This window comes from Salarias fasciatus, chromosome 9 (genome assembly GCF_902148845.1).
Source record: "Salarias fasciatus chromosome 9, fSalaFa1.1, whole genome shotgun sequence".
NCBI lineage: Eukaryota > Metazoa > Chordata > Actinopteri > Blenniiformes > Blenniidae > Salarias > Salarias fasciatus.
Window position 1 is genome coordinate 1,357,457 of NC_043753.1, and position 27,899 is coordinate 1,385,355.

At 53.0% G+C, this 27,899-nt stretch overlaps 1 protein-coding gene across 1 annotated transcript; it reads left to right on the forward strand.

Moving 5' to 3' along the window:
* The first annotated feature begins 149 nt into the window (after window positions 1-149).
* Window positions 150-27,878, forward strand: map7d2b (MAP7 domain containing 2b). The gene is made up of 16 exons (XM_030099229.1): window positions 150-251; window positions 731-817; window positions 1,331-1,488; window positions 4,621-4,756; window positions 7,968-8,054; window positions 8,733-8,822; window positions 22,334-22,419; window positions 22,817-22,890; window positions 22,999-23,192; window positions 24,448-24,586; window positions 24,671-24,851; window positions 24,951-25,055; window positions 25,508-25,571; window positions 26,847-26,961; window positions 27,427-27,683; window positions 27,777-27,878. The coding sequence occupies exons 1-15, from the start codon at window positions 245-247 to the stop codon at window positions 27,677-27,679; spliced, it is 1,776 nt and encodes a 591-aa protein (XP_029955089.1). The 5' UTR covers window positions 150-244; the 3' UTR covers window positions 27,680-27,683; window positions 27,777-27,878.
* The last annotated feature ends 21 nt before the right edge of the window (window positions 27,879-27,899 follow it).

Here is a 27,899-nt window from a genome sequence, read left to right on the forward strand (position 1 = left end):
AGACACCACAAATAAACAAGGCTCCCAGTTTGGGGTTCAACCGTCACACAGGCGGCTCCCCTTTAAAGAACAGCTGTTCTGCGCTCGCGGTGATGCTGACAGTGAAGCTCCGCCCCTCATCTCAGCTGCGCGCTGCCGCTTGGAGCGCGCGTCCCCGCTGCTCTTCACCGCTCCTCAGCTGCACGCCGTCCGCGAGCACAGGACCGGGACCAGGACCGGGACCAGGACCGAGGAGACCCCCGACATGACAGGTGAGGACCTGCAGCAGCCAATCACAGCCGAGAGGCGACAGCCCGCGAAAACATCCGAGTGTCATTATCATTTCCCGGGAAAAAAAGCAGCAGCTTCATGTCTGGCAATGACGTCACGGTCATTTACGTGTGACATGAGCGCACGAGGATTCACAGGTGAGGTAGCCACCTTCCGGGTTGATGCCATCTCGGACACACACACACACACACACACACACACACACACACACACACACACTCTCCATCTCCATCAGCCCAGACTGATGACTTCCCGTCATGCAGCTGTTTCACTGGGGAACTTCTGGAAAGGTTCTTTAGAGGATCCTCCAGCTCTTTCTCAGATCAACGGGGTCAGTCTGGACCACCGGGTTTGGGCCTGTCGAGTACTGTGTGTGTGCATGCATGCGTGCTTTTGTGTGTGTGTGTGTGTGTGCGTGTGTGCGCTGCTGACTCACCTACCAATCATCTCTTCCAAACAGACACACTAGCTCCGCCCCCTGTTCCACCACTGACCAATAGGCCCCCTGGATCCTCTCGATCACTGTCCAATCACCGCAGCCGTGCAGGTAACCATCCACTCACCTGATCCGCCTCCACCCTCCTCCATCCATCCTCCAGTCTCCTCCATCTTCCATCCTAACCCATTCTCTGACATCCTCCTCCACACTCCATCCTCCTCATCTCCACCCTCCTCCTCCTCCCTCCTCCCTCCTCCTCCCCCTCCTCCTCCACCCTCCTCCTCCTCCTCCCTCCTCCATCCTCCACCCTCCTCCCTCCTCCCTCCTCCTCCTCCTCCTCCCTCCTCCATCCTCCACCCTCCTCCTCCACCCTCCTCCTCCTCCCTCCTCCTCCCCCCTCCTCCTCCTCCTCCCCCCTCCCCCTCCTCCTCCTCTTCCTCCCTCCTCCTCCACCCTCCACCCCCCCCGCCTCCCCCTCCTCCTCCTCTTCCACCCTCCTCCTCCACCCTCCTCCCTCCTCCTCCCCCTCCTCCTCCACCCTCCACCCTCCCCCCCCTCCCCCTCCTCCTCCTCCTCCTCCCTCCTCCTCCACCCTCGGCCTGACCGCCTCCCTCTGTGCAGACGTGACGGAGCTGCAGCAGAAGGAGTGCCGGGTGCAGCAGCAGCTGCAGCGTCAGTCTGAGGAGCGAGGGAGGAGGATGGAGGAGCAGAGGAAGAAGGAGACGCAGCGCCAGGCCGCCGCCGGGGAGAGGAGGCGCCAGCAGCAGGAGGCGGAAAAGGTCAGAGGTCACAGCAGGCTGTCCCAACACAGACACAAACGTTGACTTTCATTTCCTGACAAATAAAAACTGGAGCCGATCAAAGTGAAGACGGTTTAGGAAGAGAGCCGGCGTCCAGGAGGAGCGGCCCGGCGGCCATCATGAGGCGTTCAGGCTCAGCGCTGAGTGTCGGTAACTTCAACGTCTGCCAGGTGTCACACCGGACAAAATGATGTCATACAGCTGTGATGTCACTTCCTGCTGCTGCTGTTTACTTTGGCTCATTCTGCTGAGTCATCAGAAAGAACTGATGCGTCATGGTGTGACTGGGGGGGGGGGGGGGGGGGGGGGGCTTCTGAGTGAACGGCCTTCTGTCTGCATTCAGAGAGGAGTGACGGTGTTCCAGCCGGGAATTAATCTTGAAGCACGACAATCAACTGGAACAGTTATCTAGAACATTTATCCAGCATGGCGGTGTTCAAAGTGTGAGGCGCGCCTCCCCTGGGGGGCGCCAGAGCCGTTCAGGACAGGTGTGGTGTGAAAGAAATTCGACCAGAAAAGAAGTCATTTGTTCCACTGTCTTCTGAGATACACTGTGGGTAAAAGGGTGAACAGTGGCCATGGCAACGAGCCGTGGAACCTCGGCATCTCGCCACGCCGCCGTGGAACCTCGGCATCTCGCCACGCCGCCGTGGAACCTCGGCATCTCGCCACGCCGCCGTGGCGTCTGCCTCAATGTGTGGCCGACCTGCGGCGGGTCTGCCAGGGTTCTCCAGCTGAGACGGATTTTAGCGAGCGGCCACGGCAGCTGAAGGTTCCACCGTCTGGAGGCTGCTGAACCGTCACCTTAATCCTGAAAATAAACAGATTTAACCAGAGAAACCGAGTGTAAAGGAACGGAGGACAGAGTGCTCTGTGTGTGTGTGTGTGTGTGTGTGTGTGTGTGTGTGTGTGTGTGTGTGTGTGTGTGTGCGCTCGCGCTCCGTCTCCATCTAGAACATCCATCAGAACGTCACCAGAGTGTTCCAGAGCAGCCGTAACGGTTTGTGCTCATGTCTCCAGTTTAGCGCGTTGTGATTTTTTTAACGGTGCTTTATTTTGAAAGGGGGACGGGCTGCCATATCCACCATTTCCTGTGGCTAATGCTAACCGCTATCTGCTTCACCCGAGCTGGTGGTGTCAAAGAGGAGGAGCTACTCCGTCAGAAGCTACTGGATGGTTGTGAAGATGGCCGCGGTCATGCTCAGAGCCGTCCCTGACAGGGTTACCATGACGACGACGCGGCCGCCATCTTTGGTCCAAGAGCGTTAAGTCCCATGTGCTTGAAGCCTGATATCACAAGTTCAGAAAATTGTTGTTCAGGAACAACAGGAACCCATGGAAAGAACCGATCCAGAGACGCCCGCTGGAGGAGCGATGCTGGAACCCAGCGGGCATAGTCCAGGTTTTGGTCTCGCTGTTCAGACGCCCCCTTGTGGACGCAGGGAGGAACCGTGGATTCAGTTAAAGCGTGGAAGAAGAGATCAATCAACGGTCCCTTCCTGTTCCGGTTCTGATCACAGAGAACAAACTCAGACACACGGCTGGAGTTTACCACATGAGGTGGAGCAGCCCCCCCTCCCGCTCCCCCCACCCTCCAAATTCAGGGCTCCAGACACAAGGCCGCAAACTTCCCCCACATGATGCAGCCCCGTCCCTCAGGTGTCTGCTTCAGCTGGGGTCCTCTACCAGGGGCCTGGCACCTGGAGGGTTCTGCAGGATCTACCAGATCTGCCCCAGCCCGGTCCAGTTGCTGATTCGAGGGACTGGTTTCGGTGGAGGACATCTGGACGCAGTGGATCAACGGGCTGGGTGTCCAGCAGCAGCGGCCTCTGGTGTCCACGGCGGTGCTGTGGAACCACGGAACCAGGAGGACGTTCTGCGTAGGAACACTTTCCACAGCAGCGGAGCAGAAGGTCCTCGGGACGAGTTGAGAGACCTGGAACGTCCTCCAGTGTCCTCCAGTGTCCTCCCCTGGAGACGCTGCCTGGCTTTGTTGGACTGGGCGGTTCTGTGGGACGAGACGCGAAACAGAGCGTCAGCTGATCACGCTCCAGGTTCTCAAGGTTCTTCAGGTTCTCATCTGGAACAACCTGTTCAGGCTGGACCGTTCACTCTTTCCCAAGAATCTGACCCACAGATCCACTGGTCCACAGATCCACTGATCTACGGATCTACTGATCCACTGATCCACAGGTTCACTGATCCCCACTGATCTACTGATCCACTGGTTCACTGATCCACTTATGCACAGATCCACTGATCTATGGATCCACTGATCCACTGGTCTACAGATCTACTGCTCCACTGATCTACTGAACCACGGATCCACTGGTCCATAGATCCACAGATCTACTGATCCACTCTTTCACCGATCCACTGATGCACAGATCCACCCGTCTATGGATCCATTGGTCCACAGATCTACTGATGTACTGACCCACAGATCTACTGATCCACTGATCTACAGTATCACAGATCCACGGATCCACTTGTCCACTGATCTACTGATCCACTGATGCATGGATCCACTGATCTTTGGATCCAGTGATCTACTGATCCCTGTTGGTACAGAGACGGAACAACCAGCAGCAGAACAGAGATCCGACGTTCCTACAGAGAACCCAGTGGAGAGAACCCAGTGCTTCAATCTGACTCAGCAAACAGGAAGTGAAGCTCACACACACACATACACACACACACACACACACACACACACACACACACACACACACACACACACACACACACACACACGCTCGCACACTGTGTTGCTTGGAGGTTGATGATTTGCTTCCTGACTCAGAGGGGGGGGGGGGGGCAAGGTTGGGGGGGAGTGGGGGGAGGAGGAGGAGCAGGAGGTGGGGGGGTGGGGGAGGGGGAGGGGCGGTGGAGCAGGGTGGGGGGGAGGGGGAGGAGCAGGAGGCGGAGCAGCTGCTCTCCTCTCGGGGAGCTGCAGAGCCGTCCTGACGGAGGGCGAGGCTGCTGCTGCTGCGGTCGGATGCGGTAACCATGGCGCAGCCGTCTCCGTGCTCGTCGCCCGGCGTTCGTCGCCGTAGCGACGGCTCCGTCAGAGAGTGTCTCTTCTTCCCCGTTTCCGAACGCAACGAGCAGGAGAGGCTGGAGGCCCTGGTGCGCCGGAGAGCCGGGACCGGAGAGAGGCGGGGAGGAGCGGGAGGGGAGGCCCGGGACCACCTGGATAACAGGCCCAAGCGCTGGACGTGGGGAGGACCGCCTGACGGAGCAGAGGGTGAGTCCGATGTGGGGGGGGGGGCTGGGGGGGGGGGGGGGGGGTGATGTCAGCTAATGGGAGACGGCGATCAGAGAGCAGGTCTGGAGGTCAGAGGGGGACGAAGGGGGAGGGGGGGACGCAAGGGTGTGGACTGACAGCTGAGGAGGACAAAGAGATGATGGAGGAGGAGGAGGTGGAGGAGGAGGAGGAAGAGGAGGAGGTGGAGGAGGTGGAGGTGGAGGAGGAGGAGCAGCAGGGTGTGGAGGCTGCAGTGCAGGAGGTTTGTCTCCTGCTGTCAGCATCCAGAGACGTGTTTATGATGCTAACGCTGCTACAGGTATGTTTGTGTGTGTGGTGTGTGTGTGTGTGTGTGTGTGTGTGTGTGTGTGTGTGTGTGTGTGTGTCACTGTTGTATGTTTTTTTGAGAAGCAGAGTTACACATCTAACCTTGAGCACACAGGAGATGCCACAGTCTGCCTCCTCCTCTGCTTCCCCTCTGCTCCTCTACTCCTCAGCCCCCCCCCCCCCCCCCCCCCCCCCCCCCCACCCGCCCTGGTCCCCCCCATTGCCCCGGCCCCCCCTCACTGCCCCAGACCCAGCAGCCTCCCGCTCCGGCCCTGCTGGTCTCAGACCTGCTGCTTTCATCTGACTGCAGCAGAAAAACAGCAGCAGCTCATCTTACAGCTGTTCTCTGATAGAGGACACACACCAGGAGAGTGTGTGTGTGGTTGTGTGTGTGTGTGTGTGTGCCTGTGTGTGTGTGCGTGCCTGTGTGAGAGAAACGCTGCGCATGTTCCTGCTGTTCTTTTCTGTAAAATTTTGTGCACAAAAGATGAAGCTCTGGCGGAAGGATGCTGGGAGTCCTTTGTTTTTTTAAAAGAAGCAACAGAGGAACCAGAGGAGACGGAGGAGCAGCTGAAGCTAGCATTACCCTGGGAGCTCAGCTGCCTGGAGGCTTTGGGTCGGTGGTGCTCAAAGCAGCAGAACCCTCCTTCCACCTGAAACTGAAGTCTCTGAGTTGTTTAGAACGTTCCACCTCCTGGAGACATATGGCTGCAGAACGTTCTCCGATCAAAACGTTTGTTAATTTTCAAATAATCCAGAACATTTGAAGCTGGCAGGCAACAGACTAACATATGTCGCAGTTCTTCAGAGCTGAATGGAACAATAGTCGTAGTAAATCCCCGACCAGAGCGGATTCACAGGCACGGCGGCTGCTGTAGGAAAATTAGAACAAAACAAAAGAAAACTGAAAGTGAACCTCCCAACCTGTCAGCGCAGTGTTCACATCGTCTGCCATATTCACGAAGACGTAACCGTATTTAACGGCCCCGTGTGGTCTCGCATGCATTGCGATTCTGTTTCAAAGAAAATCTTAGTTTTCTGGTTTTAGGCAGGACAAGACGTCTCGCCGCCACGGTGGAGCTCAGGAGCGTCGGGGTCTTTCCACTCTGCCAGAAGTAAAGTGAAGGCCGGAAAAATATTTGTCCCGGTACTCTCTGGTACATGATCTTCCAAAACACTGAAAAGAGGCAATACAGGGTCTGATTCCACCCTAATACTGAGTACTGGGGACAGAGTGTTGAAAATTGTCCTCCAGTATACCTGCAGGCGTGGGCAAGACCAAAACATGGCCCAGGGTGGCCTCAGTCACATTACGTCCCATACACAGTGGAATAACGTGGAGACCGGAGCGTCTTCCTCTGTCCTCTAACTCCTGGGCTTTGTCCTACTGTCCACACTCTGTCCTAACTCCTCAATCGGTGCAGAGCTGGACTACATTGTGGACTTTCTAGTCCCTGAATCCGTTGGCGATTCGGACACGCTGCTCCCTACTTTTTCCCTCGGCGCTGATCACGTGACCCCCGGCTGGTGCCATGGTAACCAGACGTTTTGTAATATTTTATTTTTTAATGTCTCTTATTCTGCATTTCACTTTCCTTGTCATCTTTCTAATCATTGAAGAATAAATAAAAATATATTATTAAATTCTTCCCAGCTCACGCTGCTGCTCTACGCTATTTTGCTGGAGATTCGCAATGCACCATGGGTAATATTGAGTCGTTTACGGACCATCAATGCTCACTACTTTTCAAGATGCATTGTGGGAAATTTCTAATGCCATTCTTTTTTGCTGTCTCGACATTGGGACAGCCCTACAGATGGCGTCTTCACTGTGCAGTGTCCTATGGAGGACACAGTGTGGACATTGGGACACAGCCAGTGACTTCAGCCTGAAGTTTTGTGTTGTCATCTTGGACAGAGGAAGTGGCATCTTCCAACTCGCTAACCCGTTGGCTAACGTCGTCTGACGAGGATTCACAGTGTTTTTCTAGTAGCGCGGAGATAGCATCCATGGATAAGTTAGCGCTAGCACTGCTAGCCTCTTCCTTCTCGGCAGCTTTTTGGCCGTAGACGGCGTTGTGAGGCAGGTTCTGGTCCCAGCTCGGTACAGCCGAAAGCGGGAATATTCCTGACAGAGCCGGCACCCAAAACAGGCTTGTAGGGGCACAAAGACAAAGGTAGCTTTGACTTTTGGCCGGAGCGAACGCACAGCCTGCCTACTCCGTGAGGCTCCCAGCCGGAACGCTCTGTTCGGCCACGGGGAACAGTCTTTGACATGTGAGGGATCGAACCAGTAACCTTCTGACGGAGGAGCTTTGGTATCTGAGGTTCGTCTGGGTCTCTGGTCTGTCCACCAGTGTCCTCCAGCATGTCCTCTGGTTTGTCCTCCAGCATGTCCTCTGGTTGCTGCCCTCTCGGGCCACAGCTGTTCACAGCTGGAGGACTTGAACAGGGTCCACTGGGACTCCATGGACTCCATGTCTCCACCTCCGCTGGTCCCGGGGAAAGTTCCCCTGCAGGTCTTGAAGTCATCTGGATCAGAACCCTCTGCTGGCCTGTTCCAGCAGTGTGTTGGTTGTGGTCTGCAGCTTTCCCGCCACCTGATCCGACTCCCGAATCCCGCCCGATGGAGACCGGCTGGAGCTCTGCAGCTGTCCCCACCCGAGAGTCCAGAACCTCCGTCACCAAAGTCCATCATGGACCTGTGATGGGGTTCAGATGGAGTTTGGATGGAGGTCAGGGGCCTGGGCAGACAGGGGACCTGTTTCGTGTGACTCCACGGGAATATGATGATAATGTGTGTGTGTGTGTGTGTGTGTGTGTGTGTGTGTGTGTGTGTGTGTGTGTGCTTTGCTCTCTCCGCACTGCTTCACCTGCTGTCCAGGTAACCCTCTGACCCCGCCCCGCCACGCCATTGGCTCCTCTCAGCCCAATGAGCCTCCTGCTTCCAGTGCAAGCCAATCCTGTAACGGTACAGACCGCATGGCTGTGTGTGTGTGTGTGTGTGTGTGTGTGTGTGTGTGTGCGCACGTTTTTCCATCCTTGTGGGGACATTTGGTCCCCACATCATTGTGGGGACATTTGGTCCCCACAAGGATAGGAAATCCCGGCACGATGTGCCTCGTGGGGACATTTTTCCGGTCCTAATGAGGGGAAACGGTGTTTTCTTGACCATGTTGTTACTGAAAAAAGTAAAATTGCAAAAACATTTCTTTAGGGGTCGGCTGTGTGTTGGTCTGGGTTAGGGTCAGGGGCTAGATATGAATGGGAGTCAATGGAAGGTCCCCACGAGGATAGAAAGACAAAAGTGTGTGTGTGTTTGTGTGTGTGTGTGTGTGTGTGTGTGTTGCACCACCCCAATCACCCCCATCACCTTCACCGCTGCTGCACCTGCTTCACCTGCTGCCCGTTTCTCTGAGTGCGTTACTTGTGTGTGTGTGTTTCTTGTGAGTGTGTTATTGTGTGTAGTTGTTTCTTGTGAGTGTGTTTCAAGTGTGTGTAATATTTGAGGTGACCTCCACATCACACTGCTATGGGAACATATTTTATTAACCTGCCTACATAACACACACACACACACCTAAAGACTCAAACACACTCTCACACACGATGGTTTTTAGTCACCACTGTGTTGTTTTGTTGTTTGTAGTTGTGGATTTTCTGGTTCCGCCCACAATGGATCAGCCAATGAACAAGCAGCTCTCCAACTCATCAGCCGCACTGCACTCCACTGACAGAGGTGAGACCTGTGTGTGTGTGTGTGTGTGTGTGTGTGTGTGTGTGTGTTCTCGTATTTCTATCCTTGTTGGGGCCAAATGTCCCCACAAGGATAGCAAAACGTGGAACGACGTGCCTTGTGGGGACCTTTTTCCGGTCCTAAGTAGGAGAAACAGTGTTTTCTTGACCATGTTGTTGTTACTGAAAAAAGTAAAAGTGCAAAAACATTTCTTTAGGGTTAGGCTTTGTTGTGGTGTGGGTTAGGGTTAGGGTAAGGGTCAGGGTTAGGGGACACCGTCGATTTGATAGGAATCTGGAATTCCAGAACGGAACAATCCGGATCCGGAATTTGCAATTGTGGAATCTGGAATCTGGAATCTGGAATCCAGAACTGCAAATTCCGTTTCCGGTTTTTTCAATTCCGGAATCTCAATTCCGGATTTTGACCACTATGTTTTGAGCGCTAGAGAGCCATCAAAAGTTAGAAAACCATTTTAAAATTCAGTTTTCAAGTGGCTAACCCATGTTTTTCACCAAAATGACTCTAAATAAATCAGAGAACCCGGCCATGTGGGATTTTCACCCGAAATGCCAAAAATGTTGGGACGAGCCCCAAAACACACAAAACAGACAGTCACACCCCCACAAACGCGTGGGTGGGGGTCCCGCCGGTCCCCGAGGGGTCAAAAATTTCACGTTGGAAATTGACCCGACCGACCCTGAGGACAAAGAAAGCTCATCAGCCCGGATCAACGCTAGAGAGCGGGGGCCGATTGGTGAAGTCAAACATTTCTAGAGGTCCTGGAGAGATGACACCCCACCACACCTGTCAGGGACCTCCCCAGCTGTCAGTGGAAGCCAATCCCAGTCCTCTAGCTACTTCCTGGGCGGAGTTATCATTGCTTGACCGCATCTGGAATCCCAACCTGGAATCTGGAATCTGGAATCTGGAATCTGGAATCCCAACCTGGAATCTGGAATCTGGAATCTGGAATCTGGAATCCCAACCTGGAATGTGGAATCTGGAATCTGGAATCTGGAATCCCAATCTGGAATCTGGAATCCCCTTCCAGATTGCGTCTTTGAAGCTCAAAGTGTTTGGATCAGCCCAAAAACACCCAAAACAGACAGTCACCGCCCCGAGAGACACGTGTGCGGGGTCGTTGCCAGTCCCCGAGGGGTCCCAAATTTCATGGTGGAAATTGACCCGACTGACCCTCAGGACACCCAAGGCTCATCCCCACCGATCCAACCACATAGACTATGGGCTGATTCATGAGGTCAAATTTTTATCCAGGGGGTAGAGAGATGACACCCCACCACACCTGTCAGGGACCTCCCCAGCTGTCAGTAGAAGCCAATCCCAGTCCTCTAGCTACTTCCTGGGCAGAGTTAGAGCAGATTCCAGATTTGGTCATTGGTTGACCTAATCTGGAATCGCCTTCCAGAATGTGACATCGATTTTTAAAAAGTGCAGGTAGACACTTGAAACTACAACCATTGCACTGCTGAGGCCCTAAGCTTTCATTTGATGCCAATCTCAGCCCTCTAGCTCCTTCCTGAGAGGAGTTATCATTGCTTGACCGAATCTGGAATCCCCTTCCAGATTGCGTTTTTGACCCTTAAGATTGCAGGTAGACACGTGAAACCACCACCATTGCACTGCTGAGGCCCTCAGCTGTCATCTGAAGCCCAGCCCAGTCCTCTAGCTCCTTCCTGGGCGGAGTTATCATTGCCTGACCGAATCTGGAATCTGGAATCTGGAATCTGGAATCTGGAATCCCAATCTGGAATCTGGAATCCCCTTCCAGATTGCGTCTCGGAAGCTCTGAGTGCCTGGATCAGCCCAAAAACACCCAAAACAGACAGTCACCGCCCCGAGAGACACGTGTGCGGGGTTGTTGCCAGTCCCCGAGGGGTCCCAAATTTCATGGTGGAAATTGACAAAACTGACCCTCAGGACACCCAAGGCTCATCCCCACCGATCAACCACATAGACTATGGGCTGATTCATGAGGTCAAATTTTTATTCATGGTGTAGAGAGATGACACCCCACCACACCTGTCAGGGACCTCCCCAGCTGTCAGTAGAAGCCAATCCCAGTCCTCTAGCTACTTCCTGGGCAGAGTTAGAGCAGATTCCAGATTCGGTCATTGGTTGACCAAATCTGGAATCCCCTTCCAGAATAAGTCCTTGACCCTTAAATGTGGAGTTAAACACTTGAAACCACCACCATTGCACTGCTGAGGCTCTCAGCTATCATCTGAAGTCAATCCCAGCCCTCTAGCTCCTTCCCGGGCAAAGTTATAGCTGATTCCAGATTTGGTCATTGGTTGACGAAATCTGGAATTGCCTTCCAGAATGTGACATCGTTTTTTAAAAAGTTGCATTTAGACACTTGAAACCACCACCATTGCATTGCTGAGGTCCTAAGCTTTAATTTGACACCAATCTTACCACTGTAGCTCCTTCCTGAGCTGAGTTATAGCTGATTCCAGAAGCGGTCATTGGTTGACCGAATCTGGAATCCTTAGCCATGTTAGCTCCACATGCTAGGATGAGCCCAAAAACACCCAAAACAGACAGTCAGCAGCCCAAGAAATACGTGTATGGGGTTGTTGCCGGTCCCCGAGAGGTCCGAAATTTCACGGTGGAAATTGACCGAACCGACCCTCAGGACACCCAAGGCTCATCGCGTATCAACACATATCCAACTCCCATAACCCTAACCCTAACGTTGATGGAATTAGGGTTAGATTACCGTTGACCGCTAGGGTTACGAGGTTCCCAGAGGGCTGAAAATGCTCCTCATCAGCCTCCCAATCCATCCATATAGACTATGCGCTGATTCGTGAGGTCAAATTTTTACGCTAGGGTTAGAGATATGAAACCTCAACAGACCTGTCAGGGACCCCCCGGGGAGACGCATATCAAATTTGCGTAACCCTAACCCTAATCGTTTGCGAACTAGGGCTCGATGACCTTTGACCCCTAGGGTCAAGTTGGTCCCAGAGGGCTGAAAATCCACACAGCGGCTCTCCCAGCACCCCCGATGAACCTCCCCGAGTTTCGTGCCAATCGGTCAATTCGTTAATTTTCACCCCCTATGACAGACTACAGATCCTCTAGGGTTACTATGCCATCAGCCTCCCAATCCTCTCTGAAATGAGATTTCGCTGAAAAAAGTGAAAAAACACGATTTGAAGGAGATCCAAAGGTCCGATCGAGATGCCATCGCACACAAGTGTCGGGGACCCCACTGGAAGTCAACTGTTCAAGCCACACCCTCCTAGCCCCTCCCCTTCCTGAGTTATTCAATTAAACGCGCTCCTGAGGTTAAATGTCATTGGGCGGGGCTAGGAGGGCAGCAGAGGGATGAGGTCCCACAGACAGGTCAGGGACCCCCCAGGGCGTCAGCTGTTAAAGCCACACCCTCCTAGCCCCTCCCCTTCCAGAGTTATTCAACTCCAAAGTCGTTAGCAGCGGCTAATGCTAAATGCAACAACCACGCGGCTTCCTTATGCGCTGGAGGGATCCCCTTCCACACATCCATCAGGGACCCTCCCGGGAGTCATGCATCCAACCCCCATCCTCCTAACCCTAATCGTTTAGGAGTTATTAAAGCTCAAAGTTAGGGTTAGCAGCTAACGGCTAATTTAAGCTCCTTCTCAATTTGCGCAGTAATTCTACGCGGTGGGCGGGGCTGCCCCATATCAAAGGGTGCCTAAGGTCACCACGCACCCTGTGTGCGAGTTTGAGCCGGCTAGCTATCACCGTTTGGGAGCTATTAACGAAAATAGCTAAATTAGCTCGTTTTTTAGCCGCAAAACGTTAGCATTTGCCTATTTAACATACTTCTACATGTCCCGGGAGGCTGAAAATTTTACCACAGGTGCAGAAGGGGACCCCGAGGCAACCCTGAAAGTCTCAGCCCTCCAGCTATTACCGTTGATTTTTAAAAAATAAAAACGTGAAAATGCGAAATGCAGAAAGTAGCTTTTTTCGGGTATTTCCGTTTCAGCTACAACCACCGCAGCCGGCACACATCAGCGGGGTCTAGAGACGGTCATTTTGATGCCACTTTGACCTCGTTTGCTCCAGTATTTCAAAAATGGCGCACAAAATATGTTCGGTTAAGGCGTTTTTGAAAACGAGTGCCTTCAGCTCTCCCGAAAGACTTCCGGGTGGCCTAGAGGGCTGAGATCGCACACCGTGGATGTGCTGCCAGCCCCGATGCATGACCCCGAATTTCAGCTCCCTGGCTCAAGGCCTTATGGGAAAGGTCACCCCGTTGACCTTTGACCGATAGGGTCAGGAGGGTCGCACAGGGCTGAAACTTCTCACACTGGATACCCTGGCTCCCCCGATGCAGGTTCCCGAGTTTCGTGCCGATCGGTCAAAGCGTTGAGGGATTTTGCTATGATTCAGGCTTCATTTCGGGCCTTCTGCAGGGCAAGTGAAAACGGATGGATTTTTTTGGAAAAAAGTATTCTAGAGAGCTGAAACTTCACAGGGTGGATGCCCTGGAAGCCCCGATGCAGGATCTAGCGTTTTTTTGTCTCTAGCTAAATGCGTTGTTTTCACCCTCTGAGTTTCACCCTTAGAGTGATGAGGGGATCCCTGACCTCACATGAGGTATGTGTGCGGGGGTCCTGCCGGTCCCCGACGGTCCCAAATTTCATGGTGGAAATTGACCCAACCGACCCTCAGGACACCCAAGGCTCATCCCCACGGATCCAACCATATAGATTATGTGCTGATTCATGAGGTCAAATTTTTCTGCTAGGGTTACAGAAATGACACCACAACACACCTGTCAGGCACCCCCCAGTGAGACACATATCCAACTTTCATAACCCTAGCCCTAATGGTCTGCGATCTAGGGTTAGATGACCTTTGACCCCTAGGGTCAAGATGGTCCCAGAGGGCTGAAAATCCACACAGCGGCTCTCCCAGCACCCCCGATGAAGCTCCCCGAGTTTCGTGCCAATCGGGCAAAGCGTTAATTTTCACCCCCTATGACAGACTACAGATCCTCTAGGGTTACTATGCCATCAGCCTCCAATCCTCTCTGAAATGAGATTTCGCTGAAAAAAGTGAAAAAACATGATTTGAAGGAGATCCAAAGGTCCGATCGGGATGCCATCGCACACAAGTGTCGGGGACCCCACTGGAAGTCAACTGTTCAAGCCACACCCTCCTAGCCCCTCCCCTTCCGGAGTTATTCAATTAAACGCGCTCCTGAGGTAAAAGGTCATTGGGCGGGGCTAGGAGGGCAGCAGAGGGATGAGGTCCTACATACAGGTCAGGGACCCCCCAGGGAGTCAGCTGTTAAAGCCACACCCTCCTAGCCCCTCCCCTTCCAGAGTTATTCAACTCCGAAGTCGTTAGCGGCGGCTAATGCTAAATGCAACAACCACGCGGCTTCCTTATGCGCTGGAGGGATCCCCTTCCACACATCCATCAGGGACCCCCCCAGGAGTCATGCCTCCAACCCCCATCCTCCTAACCCTAATCGTTTAAGAGTTATTCAAGCTGGAAGTTAGGGTTAGCAGCTAACGGCTAATTTCTGCTCCCGCCCACTTTGTGCAGTAATTCCACGCGGTGGGCGGGGCTGCCCCATATCGATGGGTGCCTAAGGTCACCACACACCTTGTGTGCGAGTTTGAGCCGGCTAGCTGTCATCGTTTGGGAGCTATTAATGTAAATAGCGAAATTAGCTCCTATTTTAGCCACAAAACGTTAGCATTTGCCTATTTCACATACTTCTACATGTCCCGGAGGGCTGAAAATTTTATCACAGGTGTGGGATGGGACCCCGAGGACACCCTGAAAGTCTCAGCCCCCTGGCTATCACCGTTGATTTTTAAAAAATAAAAACGTGAAACGGCGAAATACAGAAACGTGCTTTTTTCGGGTATTTCCGTTTCAGCTACAACCACCACTGTCGGCACACATCAGCGGGGTGTAGAGACGGTCATTTTGATGCCACTTTGACCTCGTTTGCTCAAGTATTTCAAAAATGGCGCACAAAATATGTTCGGTTAAGGCGTTTTTGAAAACGAGTGCCTTCAGCTCTCCTGAAAGACTTCCGGGTGGCCTAGAGGGCTGAGATCGCACACCGTGGATGTGCTGCCAGCCCCGATGCATGACAGCGAATTTGAGCTCCCTGGCTCAAGGCCTTATGGGAAAGGTCACCCCGTTGACCTTTGACCGATAGGGTCAGGAGGGTCGCACAGGGCTGAAACTTCTCACACTGGATACCCTGGCTCCCCCGATGAACATACGTGAGCCTCGTGTCGATCGGTCAACGTTTAAATTTTGACCCCTGGGAGAGCTTGCAAATCCCCCAGACTCAGTGGGGCATCAGCCTCCCAATCCAACCATGTAGATTATACGCTGATTCATGAGGTCAAATTTTTCTGCTAGGGTTAGAGAAATGACACCACAACACACCTGTCAGGCACCCCCCAGGGAGACACATATCAATTTTTCATCACCGTAACCCTAATAGTCAGCAGACTAGGGTTAGATTACCTCTACCCCCTCGGGCTAGGAGGGTCATTATCCCAGCCCCCCTCCACACAAAGCTTAAAAAATAAGTACAAGTTCCAAACGCGAAAAATTCATAGCACTGAGTGGCCGAGTGGTCTAATGCTATGGCTTGCAACCAGTAGGTTGTGGGATCAAACCCCACGGGGGACATGCTTATTGTGGTGCATCTTGAGCAGTGGAGACTTAGTGTTACTGAGGCAAAGTGTTTTATTAAACTAACTTAGCCTAACCTTTCAGATTCCAGAATCTGACATTGGATGACTAAATCTGGAATCCCCTTCCAGAATGTGACATCGTTTTTTTAAAAAGTGCAGGTACACACCTGAAAGGAACACCATTACACTCTTAAGGCCCTAAGCTGTCATTGGAAGCCAATAAAAACCCTGACTGGAGTTAGGGTCAAGGCTTAGGGCTTAGGGTTGAAAATAGGGTTGACCAAAGACCCCTTACCATTTAAGTTAGACACTTGAAACCACTACCATTGTACTGCCAAGGCCCTAAGCTTTCATTTGATGCCAATCCCACACTTCTAGGGCCTTCCTGGACAAAGTTAGAGATTGTCACCAGAATGAAGCAAGCTGGCATTGCATTCCAGAAAGAGACATTGAAACCCAAAGTGTTTGGATCAGCCCAAAAACACCCAAAAACACCCAAAACCGACAGCCACCTTTCATAACCCTAGCCCTAAGTGTCAGGAAACTAGGGTTAAATGACCTCTGACCCCTAGGGTTAGGAGGGTCATTATTCCAACCCCCCTCCACACAAAGCTTAAAAAATAAGTACAAGTTCCAAACGCTCCTTTTCATGGCACTGAGTGGCTGAGTGGTCTTATGCTATGGCTTTCAACCCAACTTTTGTGGGATCAAATCCCACAGGGAACATGCTTATTGTGGTGAACGTCAAAGTTTTTCTTTAGGGGTCAGAGAGATGTCATCACAACATACCTGCTTTTTTGAGTATAGGGTTACAGTTAGGGTGTAGGGTTACCGAGTTAGGGTTACACATAGGGTTGACCATATAACCCTTAACATTGAAGTTAGACACTTGAAACTACCACCATTACACTCACAGGACGCTCAGCTTTCATTTGAAGCCAGTCCCACGCCTCTTGCTCCTTCCTGAGAGGAGTTATAGCAGATTCCAGAATGTGTCATTTGATGTCTAAATCTGGAATCCCCTTCCAGAAAATGACATCGATTTTTAAAAAGTGCAGGTAGACACTTGAAACTACAACCATTGCACTGCTCAGGTCCTAAGCTTTCATTTGATGCTAATCCCAGCCCTCTAGCTCATTCCTGAGAGGAGTTATAGCAGATTCCAGAATCGGTCATTTGATGTCTAAATCTGGAATCCCCTTCCAGAAAATGACATCGATTTTTAAAAAGTGCAGGTAGACACTTAAAACTATAACCATTGCATTGCTGAGGCCCTAAGCTTTCATTTGATGCCAATCTCAGCCTTCTAGCTCCTTCCTGACAGGAGTTATCATTACTTGACCGAATCTTACCAAGACCACAACAGACCTGTCAGGGACCCCCGAGGGAGACACATATCAAACTTTCATAACCCTAGCCCTCAATGTTTGGGATTGTTAGGGTTACAGTTAGGGAGTAGGGTTACCGAGTTAGGGTTACACATAGGGTTGACCATAAAACCCTTAACATTTAAGTTAGACACTTGAAACTACCACCATTACACTCGGAGGGCCCTCAGCTTTCATTTGAAGCCAGTCCCACGCCTCTAGCTCCTTCCTGAGAGGAGTTAAGGCAGATTCCAGAATGTGTCATTTGATGTCTAAATCTGGAATCCCCTTCCAGAAAATGACATCGATTTCTAAAAAGTGACTTGAGACTTGACACTGCAACCATTGCACTGCTGAGGTCCTAAGCTTTCATTTGATGCTAATCCCAGCCCTCTAGCTCCTTCCTGAGAGGAGTTATAGCAGATTCCAGAATCGGTCATTTGATGTCTAAATCTGGAATCCCCTTCCAGAAAATGACATCGATTTTTAAAAAGTGACTTGAGACTTGACACTGCAAACATTACACTGCTGAGGTCCTAAGCTTTCATTTGATGCTAATCCCAGCCCTCTAGCTCCTTCCTGAGAGGAGTTATAGCAGAGGATTCCAGAATCGGTCATTGGATGACACATTCTGGAATCCCCTTCCAGAAAGTGTCATTGAAACTTAAACGTGGAGTTAGACACTTGAAAGTACCACCGTTACACTTGCAAGGCCCTCAGCTTTCATTTGAAGCCAATCCCACACTTCTACCTCCTTCCTGAGAGGAGTTACAGAGGATTCCAGAATTGGTCATTGAATGACGAAATCTGGAATCCCCTTCCAGATTGCGTTTCTGAAGCTCAGGGTGTTTGGATCAGCCCAAAAACACCCAAAACAGACAGTCACTGCCCCAAGAGACACGTGTGCGGGGTCGTTGCCAGTCCCCGAAGGGTTCCAAATTTCATGGTGGAAATTGACCGAACCGACCCTCAGGACACCCAAGGCTCATCCCCACGGATGCAACCATATACATTATCTGGTGATTCATGAGGTCAAATTTTTCTGCTAGGGTTACAGAGACGACACCACAACCCACCTGTCAGGGACCCCCGAGGGAGACACATATCAAACTTTCATAACCCTAGCCCTCATTGTTTGGGATTGTTAGGGTTACAGTTAGGGAGTAGGGTTACCGAGTTAGGGTTACACATAGGGTTGACCATAAAACCCTTAACATTGAAGTAAGACACTTGAAACTACCACCATTACACTCGTAGGGCCCTCAGCTTTCATTTGAAGCCAGTCCCATGCCTCTAGCTCCTTCCTGAGAGGAGTTATAGCAGATTCCAGAATGTGTCATTTGATGTCTAAATCTGGAATCCCCTTCCAGAAAATGACATCGATTTTTAAAAGTTCAGGTAGAGACTTGACACTGCAACCATTACACTGCTGAGGTCCTAAGCTTTCATTTGATGCTAATCCCAGCCTCTAGCTCCTTCCTGAGAGGAGTTATAGCAGATTCCAGAATCGGTCATTTGATGTCTAAATCTGGAATCCCCTTCCAGAAAATGACATTGATTTTTAAGAAGTGACTTGAGACTTGACACTGCAACCATTGCACTGCTGAGGTCCTAAGCTTTCACTTGATGCTAATCCCAGCCCTCTAGCTCCTTCCTGAGAGGAGTTATAGCAGAGGATTCCAGAATCGGTCATTGGATGACACATTCTGGAATCCCCTTCCAGAAAGTGTCATTGAAACTTAAACGTGGAGTTAGACACTTGAAAGTACCACCGTTACACTTGCAAGGCCCTCAGCTTTCATTTGAAGCCAATCCCACACTTCTACCTCCTTCCTGAGAGGAGTTACAGAGGATTCCAGAATTGGTCATTGAATGACGAAATCTGGAATCCCCTTCCAGATTGCGTTTCTGAAGCTCAGGGTGTTTGGATCAGCCCAAAAACACCCAAAACAGACAGTCACTGCCCCAAGAGACACGTGTGCGGGTTCGTTGCCAGTCCCCGAAGGGTTCCAAATTTCATGGTGGAAATTGACCGAACTGACCCTCAGGACACCCAAGGCTCATCCCCACGGGTCCAACCATACACATTATGGGGTGATTCATGAGGTCAAATTTTTCTGCTAGGGTTACAGAGACGACACCACAACCCACCTGTCAGGCACCCCCCAGTGAGACACATATCCAACTTTCATAACCCTAGCCCTCATTGTTTGGGATTGTTAGGGTTACAGTTAGGGAGTAGGGTTACCGAGTTAGGGTTACACATAGGGTTGACCATAAAACCCTTAACATTGAAGTTACACACTTGAAATTACCACCATTACACTCGGAGGGCCCTCAGCTTTCATTTGAAGCCAGTCCCACGCCTCTAGCTCCTTCCTGAGAGGAGTTATAGCAGATTCCAGAATCGGTCATTTGATGTCTAAATCTGGAATCCCCTTCCAGAAAATGACATCGATTTTTAAAAAGTGACTTGAGACTTGACACTGCAACCATTGCACTGCTGAGGTCCTAAGCTTTCATTTGATGCTAATCCCAGCCATCTAGCTCCTTCCTGAGAGGAGTTATCATTGCTTGACCGAATCTGGAATCCCAATCTGGAATCTGGAATCTGGAATCTGGAATCTGGAATCCCAATCTGGAATCTGGAATCTGGAATCTGGAATCTGGAATCCCAATCTGGAATCTGGAATCTGGAATCTGGAATCCCCTTCCAGATTGCATCTTTGAAGCTCAAAGTGTTTGGATCAGCCCAAAAACACCCAAAACAGACAGTCACCACCCCAACAGTTGTGTGTTTGGGGTTGTTGCCACTCCCCAAGGGGTCGCAAAATTCATGGTGGAAATTGACCCAACTGACCCTCAGGACACATAAGGCTCATCCCCCTGTATCCCACCATACAGTCTATGGGCTGATTCATGAGGTGAAATTTTTATGCAGGTTTACAGAGATGACATCATACCACACCTGTCAGGGACCCCCCCAGCTTTCATTTGAAGTAAATCCCACACCTCTAGCTCTTTCCTGAGCTCAGTTACAGCACCTTCCAGAATCGGTCAAGGCTTGACCAATCTGGAATCCCTATTCAAAATCTACAGTGTTGTAGTTGGACACTTGAAACCACTTCCATTGCACTGCTGAGGCCCTCAGCTTTCATTTGAAGTCATTGCCAGAGCTCTCGGTCCTTCCTGAGCGGAGTTGGAGCTCGTTTTCAGAATGTTCAGTTCCGGAAACGGAATCTTCAGTTCCGGAAACGGAATCTTCAGTTCTGGAAACGGAATCTTCAGTTCTGGAATCTTTGGTAGAAAGGTCCTAGGCACTCAGAAACGGTGGCCAAGGGAGCCCGGGTCCCCTAACAGCAGTTTAAACCAACTCCCAGCTCTCTAGCATGTTCCTACGGCTCACAGTGGTAGATTGAACCAATTGTGGAACTATATTCCAGAAAACGACAGACAAATTGCTCCCCCTAGTGGTAAAATGGTGGTACTGCAACAAAAAAAATAGGTGCTAGAGAGTCAAAAGACACATCACCGGACTGTAAAAAATCCCCCGAATTCACCTAGACGTCCTGTTTTTGTCTAGGACCCATGGTTAGGGAAATAAATGCCACATACACTTTCCGGGTATAAAATGGCAATGCCAGATATGTTGTAGAGCTCGCCGAGGCGATTCCAACGGTCCTACTCCCGTCGCTCAGAGACCCTCAGAACAAGACATGGAATCCCCTAATTAGGGTTAGGGGCTAGACATGAATGGGAGTCAATGGAAGGTCCCCACAAGGATAGAAATACGAGACTGTGCGTGTGTGTGTGTGTGTGTGTGTGTGTGTGTGTGTGTGTGTGTCCTGGTCAGGTCAGGTCCAGGAAAGATTCTAGACCAAGTGTGATCCAAACACCTCGAGTCACAGCAGCACTGAAGGTAGATGAAGGCTGCAGCGGAGGGTGGAGCCCGGTCATCATGGATACCGTGCCACTCAGTCGTTACCGAGCGGCCGACGACCGAGAGACTGACGACCGACAGACTGACGACCGACAGACTGACGACCGACAGACTGACGACCGAGCGGCCGACAAACGACAGGCCGAAGACCGAGAGACTGTTGACTGAAGATGGGCTCCTGCTGCTGAAGGACAGGTGGAAGAAGACTTTCAGGACCTCTTCAGCAGGGACACCATTGCTGAGATGGAGGCTCTGGACCGACAGCCCATAGTGGAAAGCGTGGGAGAACCGCCCAGCCCGGGTGAGGTGCAGGATGCTGTCCAGAGGATGACAAATGACAGGGCCCGGCGGCACATCAGCAGATGACCTGAAGAACGGTGGACCAGACCTTCTCAGACACGTCCATGACCTGCTTCTCCAGGTCTGGGAAGAAGAGGAAGTCCCTGCTCAGCTGGGGGACGCCTTGACTGTGTCCATCTTCATCTTTAAGAGGGGAGACGAGGCCGACTGCGGAAATAACGGGGCGTTTCTCTTCTGTCCGCCGGAGGGAAAGCCCCAGCTCGGGGTTTTGATCTGGAGACTTGTTCCCCTGTCAGAGACCAGAACGGTCCTGAGCCACAGAGTGGATTTCACCAAAGCAGGGGAACCACTTGGCTGGTTCTGGCTGTGGTTCTGGATCTGGATGTGGATCTGGTGAAGACTGGCTGCCCAGAAAAACACATCCGGTACCGAGACTGTTGATGGCAATATGTCAGAGACGAGACGGAACCCTTCGTGGTTGACTCGGAGTCAAACTCCAACTCTGTCCTTCATCTCACAAGCAAACATCTGGACCAGGGAGTCGGGGCGATGGGTTGAGGATGAACTCCGCCGCCGCCTCAGCTGTGCCAGTGGGGCCTTCTCCAGGCTGTGAAAAACCGTGACTTCAGACCGGAGACCAAAATCCTGGTCTATAAGACAGTGGTGCTCCTATATGGACCAGAAGCCTGGACCACATCCAGCAGGCCCTGAAGAGTACTGGAGGCACACCATCAGAGAAGTCTCTGGAAAACCCTCAGCTTCACCTGGAGGATCAACGGAACCAACACCAGCGTCCTGGAGGAGGACCACATCTCCCCCAGGACCCCATGGTCCAAGACCGGCTGCCACACAGACCTTAAATCCTGGAAGACAAGGCAACAGACAGGAACCAGGGAAAACCTGGTCCCTGAGGGGACTGCACAGACAGGAACCAAGGAAAACCTGGTCCCTGAGGGGACTGCACAGACAGGAACCAAGGAAAACCTGGTCCCTGAGGGGACTGCACTGTTCAATGATGACCTCCACCCTGCTGAACAAGACCAGCAGAGGCTCAGGAAGGAGAGAGAACCCACCAGACAGACCCACCCAGACCCACCACCACCAGAACCCCTGACCACACCAGGTCCAGACATGGGGGGGGTGTGTGTGTGTGTGTGTGTGTGTGTGTGTGTGTGTGTGTGTGTGTGTGTGTGTTCATCACTCTCTTCCTCTCAGCTTCTTCCAGAAACAACAGAAGCTCCTCAAATCGCAGAAGTGTTGCAGGACTTCCTGAAGAGGGCAGCAGAGCCCGATCAGCCACGGTGAGACCAGACACACACACACACACACGCACACGCACAGTCTTGTATTTCTATCCTTGTGGGGACCGTCCATTGACTCCCATTCATGTCTAGCCCCTAACCCTGACCCTTACCCTAATCCTAACCCACACCACAACAAAGCCTAACCCTAAAGAAATGTTTTTGCACTTTTACTTTTTTCAGTAACAACAACATGGTCAAGAAAACACTGTTTCTCCTACTTAGGACCGGAAAAAGGTCCCCACAAGGCACGTCGTTCCACGTTTTGCTATCCTTGTGGGGACATTTGGCCCCGACAAGGATAGAAATACAAGAACACACACACACACACACACACACACACACACACACACACACTGACTCACTCATACATTTGCTCTCATGTTTGTGTTTACAGCTGGAGTCTCCAAACACTCCTGTACGCAGTTCTTCCTTCAGGGCCAACAGTAAGGGCCCTGCTACTCCCAAGAGGTATGCACACACACACACACACACACACACACACACACACACACACACACACACACACACACACACACACACACACACACACATTCTGAGGCTCCTTGGTGTTTTCAGAGTCAGGTCCAATAAGAACCGTGTCCAGTCCCCGTGCTCACCCGGACAGTTCCCGTCCTCGCCGGTCCGGCACAGAGCCACCACACCCGGCACCGAGGAGGTCAAAGGTCACAGCACCCTGGAGAGGAAAAGCACCAAGAGTGAGAGCTCTGAGAAGAAGATCCCCAAATCCAGCAGCAGGGAACTGACAGCAGGTACACACAAACAGACACACACACACACACACACACACACACACACACACACAAATAGATAAAGCTGTTAGCATTAGCATGAGCGTTAGCTGCTCCCCCTGAACTGCTCCTGGAACCAGGCGGGGCAGTTGGAGATCCTGCATGATCCCAGGACCAGGTGGTCGAGGGCTTCCTGCCCCTGGGGGGACCCCCCCGGGGCAAACAGGTCCTGGGTGACGGGCTGGACTGAGCTCAGCTCCAAACCCCCCATGAGAGGAACGGAATCAAAGGCCGAGACATCGCCCGGTATCCCAAACTCTGGACTCTGGAACCCAACCCCTCCAGAGGTGGTGGTCTGGTGCGGGTTTGGTTTTAGCCCCACAGCTCAGCCGCCATGTGTTGGACATGAGTGAACCAGAAGGTCTGGTCCCTGGTCCTTCAGGTCGGGGACAGGTCCCTCACTGTTGTCTTGGCCTACTCACTGAACAGCAGTCAGAGTACCCGGCCTTCTGGGAGTCCCTGGGAGGGGGGCTGGACAGTGCTCTGACTGGGACTCCATGGTTCTACTGGGGGACTTCAGCGACAGTGAGACCTGGAGGGGGCTGTGTTGAAGACGGAGCTGGAAGGAGAGCCTCTGGATTTACCGGTCAGTCTACGTTCTACCCTCACTATGGTCCTGAGCTCCGGGTCAGAAACCGAAGGACACGGTCCGGATACAAGAGGCTGAAATGAACTTCCTCTGTAGGGGGGCTGGGCGCTGCCTTAGAGACAGGGGGCGGAGCTAAGTCACCAGGGGGAGGAGCTATGTCACCAGGGGGAGGAGCTATGTCACCAGGGGGAGGAGCTAAGTCTCCAGGGGAGGAGCTACGTCACCGGGGAGGAGGATCTCGGAGTAGAGCTGCTACTCCTCCACATCCAGCGGAGTCAGCTGAAGTGGCCTCCTGGAATTCTGGGTATGTCCCACCGTGAGGAGGACCTGGGGAAGACCGAGGACAGGCTGAGGAGACTATGTCTCTAGGCTGGACTGGAAAACCTTCGGAATCCTCCAGGAAGAGCTCGAGGAGGAGTCTGGAGACAGGAAGTGTGGAGACAGGAAGTCAGTGGACAGGAAGTCTGGGTGTCCCTGCTCAGACCGCTGCCTCCACCACCCGGTTCCAGACCAGCGGTCTGAGATGGATGGATGCTGGGTGGAGATGATGGGGACACACTGTGACGACCTGGTCCTCGTGTCTTCTGAGACCAAACGCTCATGGCATGTTTGGCTCCGCCCCCTCAGAGTCTCCGTGCACGCCCACGGGCCGCGGCCTTGCCGGGACGACGGACGCGGAGGAGGCGTCCCGGCTGCTGGCGGAGAGACGGCGTCTGGCTCGGATCCAGAAGGAGCAGGAGGAGAAGCAGCGGCAGGAGGACGAGAGGTGAGACACATGTCCACCGTCCTCACCAACACACACAGGGAGTCTCTGGCCCCCTTGACCTCCCCCCGCCCCCCTCCGTCCCAGGCTGAGAGCCGAGGAGGAGCAGAGGAGGCGTGAGGAGGCGGCCCGGCAGCAGGAGGCGGCGGCCCGGCAGGCGGAGGAGGAGCGAGTCCGGAGGGACGAGGACAGGAGGAGCAGGGAGGACGAGGAGCGCCGGATGAAGGAGCAGCGCTGGAAGAGCATGCAGGACCAGCTGGACAGGGAGGTGAGGACGGACGCCAGGAGGACAGCCGGCGTCCTCCGCATGTGGACGACTCACCTGTGTGTGTGTGTGTGTGTGTGTGTGTGTGTGTGTGTATGTCAGAGGGAGGAGGCCTTCCTCCGAGCTCAGAAGGAGGCTGAGAGGAAGAGACAGGAGCGAGAACAGCTCCACCTGCAGGAGGAGCAGGAGAGACAGCAGAGGAAGAAGGTAACACACACCGACACACACCGACACACACTGATACACACTGACACACACCGACACACACCGACACACACCGACACACACTGATACACACTGACACACACCGACACACACCGACACACACTGACACACACCGACACACACCGACACACACCGACACACACCGACACACACTGATACACACTGACACACACTGACACACACCGACACACACCGACACACACCGATACACACTGACACACACTGACACACACCGACACACACCGACACACACCGACACACACCGACACACACCGACACACACTGATACACACTGACACACACTGACACACACCGACACACACCGACACACACTGATACACACTGACACACACTGACACACACCGACACACACCGACACACACCGACACTGCCCTGGGATTTGAACCTTCTTCCTTTGGCTGTTCTTGTTTCAGAGGATTGAAGAGATCATGAAGAGAACGAGAAAGAGTGACGTGGAGCCGCCTACTGCTGCCTCTGGTACACACACACACACACACATACACACACACACACACACACACACACACACACACACACACACACACACACAAAAACAACAACCACATTTCCAAGAACCTCAGTTTCAGTCCTGGTCCTGGTCTCAGCAGCAGAGTCTCTCCTTCCACTGAGGGGGGGTCAGGACCGGCTCCTGGGCTGGACCGACTCTCTGCTGACTTCTTTAAAGGCCTCTGGAGTTTTGTGGGTCCTGACTCACCAGGGAGGAAGTCAGCGTCTGCAGAGGACTTGGTAGAGGACATTCAGTGGACCTACAGAGGACATTCTGCAGATTCTGTTCAAGAACCAGACTCAGAACTTTTAGAAGTTGTGGCCTGAACTGATCACTACAGTCTGATTATTCAAACTCCTCCTCCTCCTCCTCCTCCTCCTCTCTGCTCCTCCTCCTCTCTCCTCCTCTCTCCTCCTCCTCCTCCTCCTCCTCTCTCCTCCTCTCTCCTCCTCCTCCTCCTCTTCCTCCTCCTCTCTGCTCCTCCTCCTCTCTCCTCCTCTCTCCTCCTCCTCCTCCTCCTCCTCCTCCTCTCTTCTCCTCCTCTCTTCTCCTCCTCCTCCTCTCTCCTCCTCTCTCCTCTTCCTCCTCCTCTCTGCTCCTCCTCCTCTCTCCTCCTCTCTCCTCCTCCTCCTCCTCCTCCTCTCTCCTCCTCTCTTCTCCTCCTCCTCCTCCTCCTCCTCCTCCTCCTCCTCTCTCCTCCTCTCTGCTCCTCCTCCTCCTCTCTGCTCCTCCTCCTCCCTCTGCTCCTCCTCCTCCTCCTCCTCCTCCTCCTCTCTCCTCCTCCTCCTCCTCTCTCTCCTCCTCTCTCCTCCTCCTCCTCCTCCTCCTCCTCCTCCTCCTCCTCCTCCTCTCTCCTCCTCCTCCTCCTCCTCTCTGCTCCTCCTCTCTCCTCCTCCTCCTCCTCTCTCCTCCTCTCTGCTCCTCCTCCTCCTCTCTGCTCCTCCTCCTCCCTCTGCTCCTCCTCCTCCTCCTCCTCCTCCTCCTCTCTCCTCCTCTCTCCTCCTCCTCCTCCTCCTCTCTCCTCCTCCTCCTCCTCCTCCTCCTCCTCCTCCTCTCTCCTCCTCCTCCTCCTCTCTGCTCCTCCTCTCTCCTCCTCCTCCTCCTCCTCTCCTCCTCCTCCTCCTCCTCTCTGCTCCTCCTCTCTCCTCCTCCTTCTCCTCTCTCCTCCTCCTCCTCCTCCTCCTCCCTCTCCTCCTCTCTCCTCCTCCTCCTCTCTCCTCCTCCTCCTCCTCTCTGCTCCTCAGGGTCTGATCTGGGAGCGCCCCCCTCTGAAGAGGACTCCTCCATCCTGCTGGGTCCCCTGGAGACGAAGAGCTGTGTGGACGAGCTGTCGGACGGCGTGCAGTCGATGGACGTCAGGTGGGCGGAGCTTCTGGAACCACGGTTTGCTCCTCCCCTCGGCCAGACAGAAGTCTGCCTTCATATACTAGACCCAGACTGGACGGGGTCCCGGTTCTGGTGGAGGTCTTGCATGGTGTTGTGATCTTCTGATGTGGTCCGCAGCTCCTGGTTGGACCACCTCAGGTGGACCAGTCTGTAGTGAAGGACCAGATGACAAACACAGCTAAACCACTAGCATCAGACTACAGAGCATCGTCCTCCTCTGACACCAGATTACAGAGCACTCTGGAACATCTCTAGCATGCTAACGCTCATTGTTGGAAAACATCCAAGAGTTGTGACCAACAGTACGACCGACCTAACGCACACGAAGCAGGGACGTTCCTGAAGGTTCTGTGAGGTCGTTGGTCATGCGTTTGACGTTGTGATGGGACTGTGGTTGGAATCAAACCGTGGTCCTCCTGATGTGCTGTGTTCCATCAGCCCAGTGTCACGGGATGAGCAGCCCAGCGCCCACGAGTTCTCCCCCGTCACCGAGGGGATGGACGGCTGTCCGCTGGACCAGCTGATGGACGTGGACGCTCCGGGACGAGGACTCACACCCGCTTACCCCCGACTGCAGGCCGGCAACGCCGTGGGAGACCTCAACAAGAACCTGCTGATCCACGGATACAACGCCGCAGAACCTGCACAGCTCATCCACAGTGTGGGGCCCAGCAAGATAGACCTCCAGTGACCAGGTGAGACGGGGCGAGAGAGAGAGAGAGGGAGGGAGAGAGGGAGAGAGAGAGGTCCTCATCCTCCACACTCAGATTTAATTGTTTCTGTTTCAGGAGCTTCCGGCTCACAACTCAACAAGCGTCCCTCCAGTGAGGATCCACTGCTCCGCTGCAGTCTGACTCCCTCAGACACCATGCCGTGACATCATCGCACACCGTGATGTCGTCGCGTTCCGT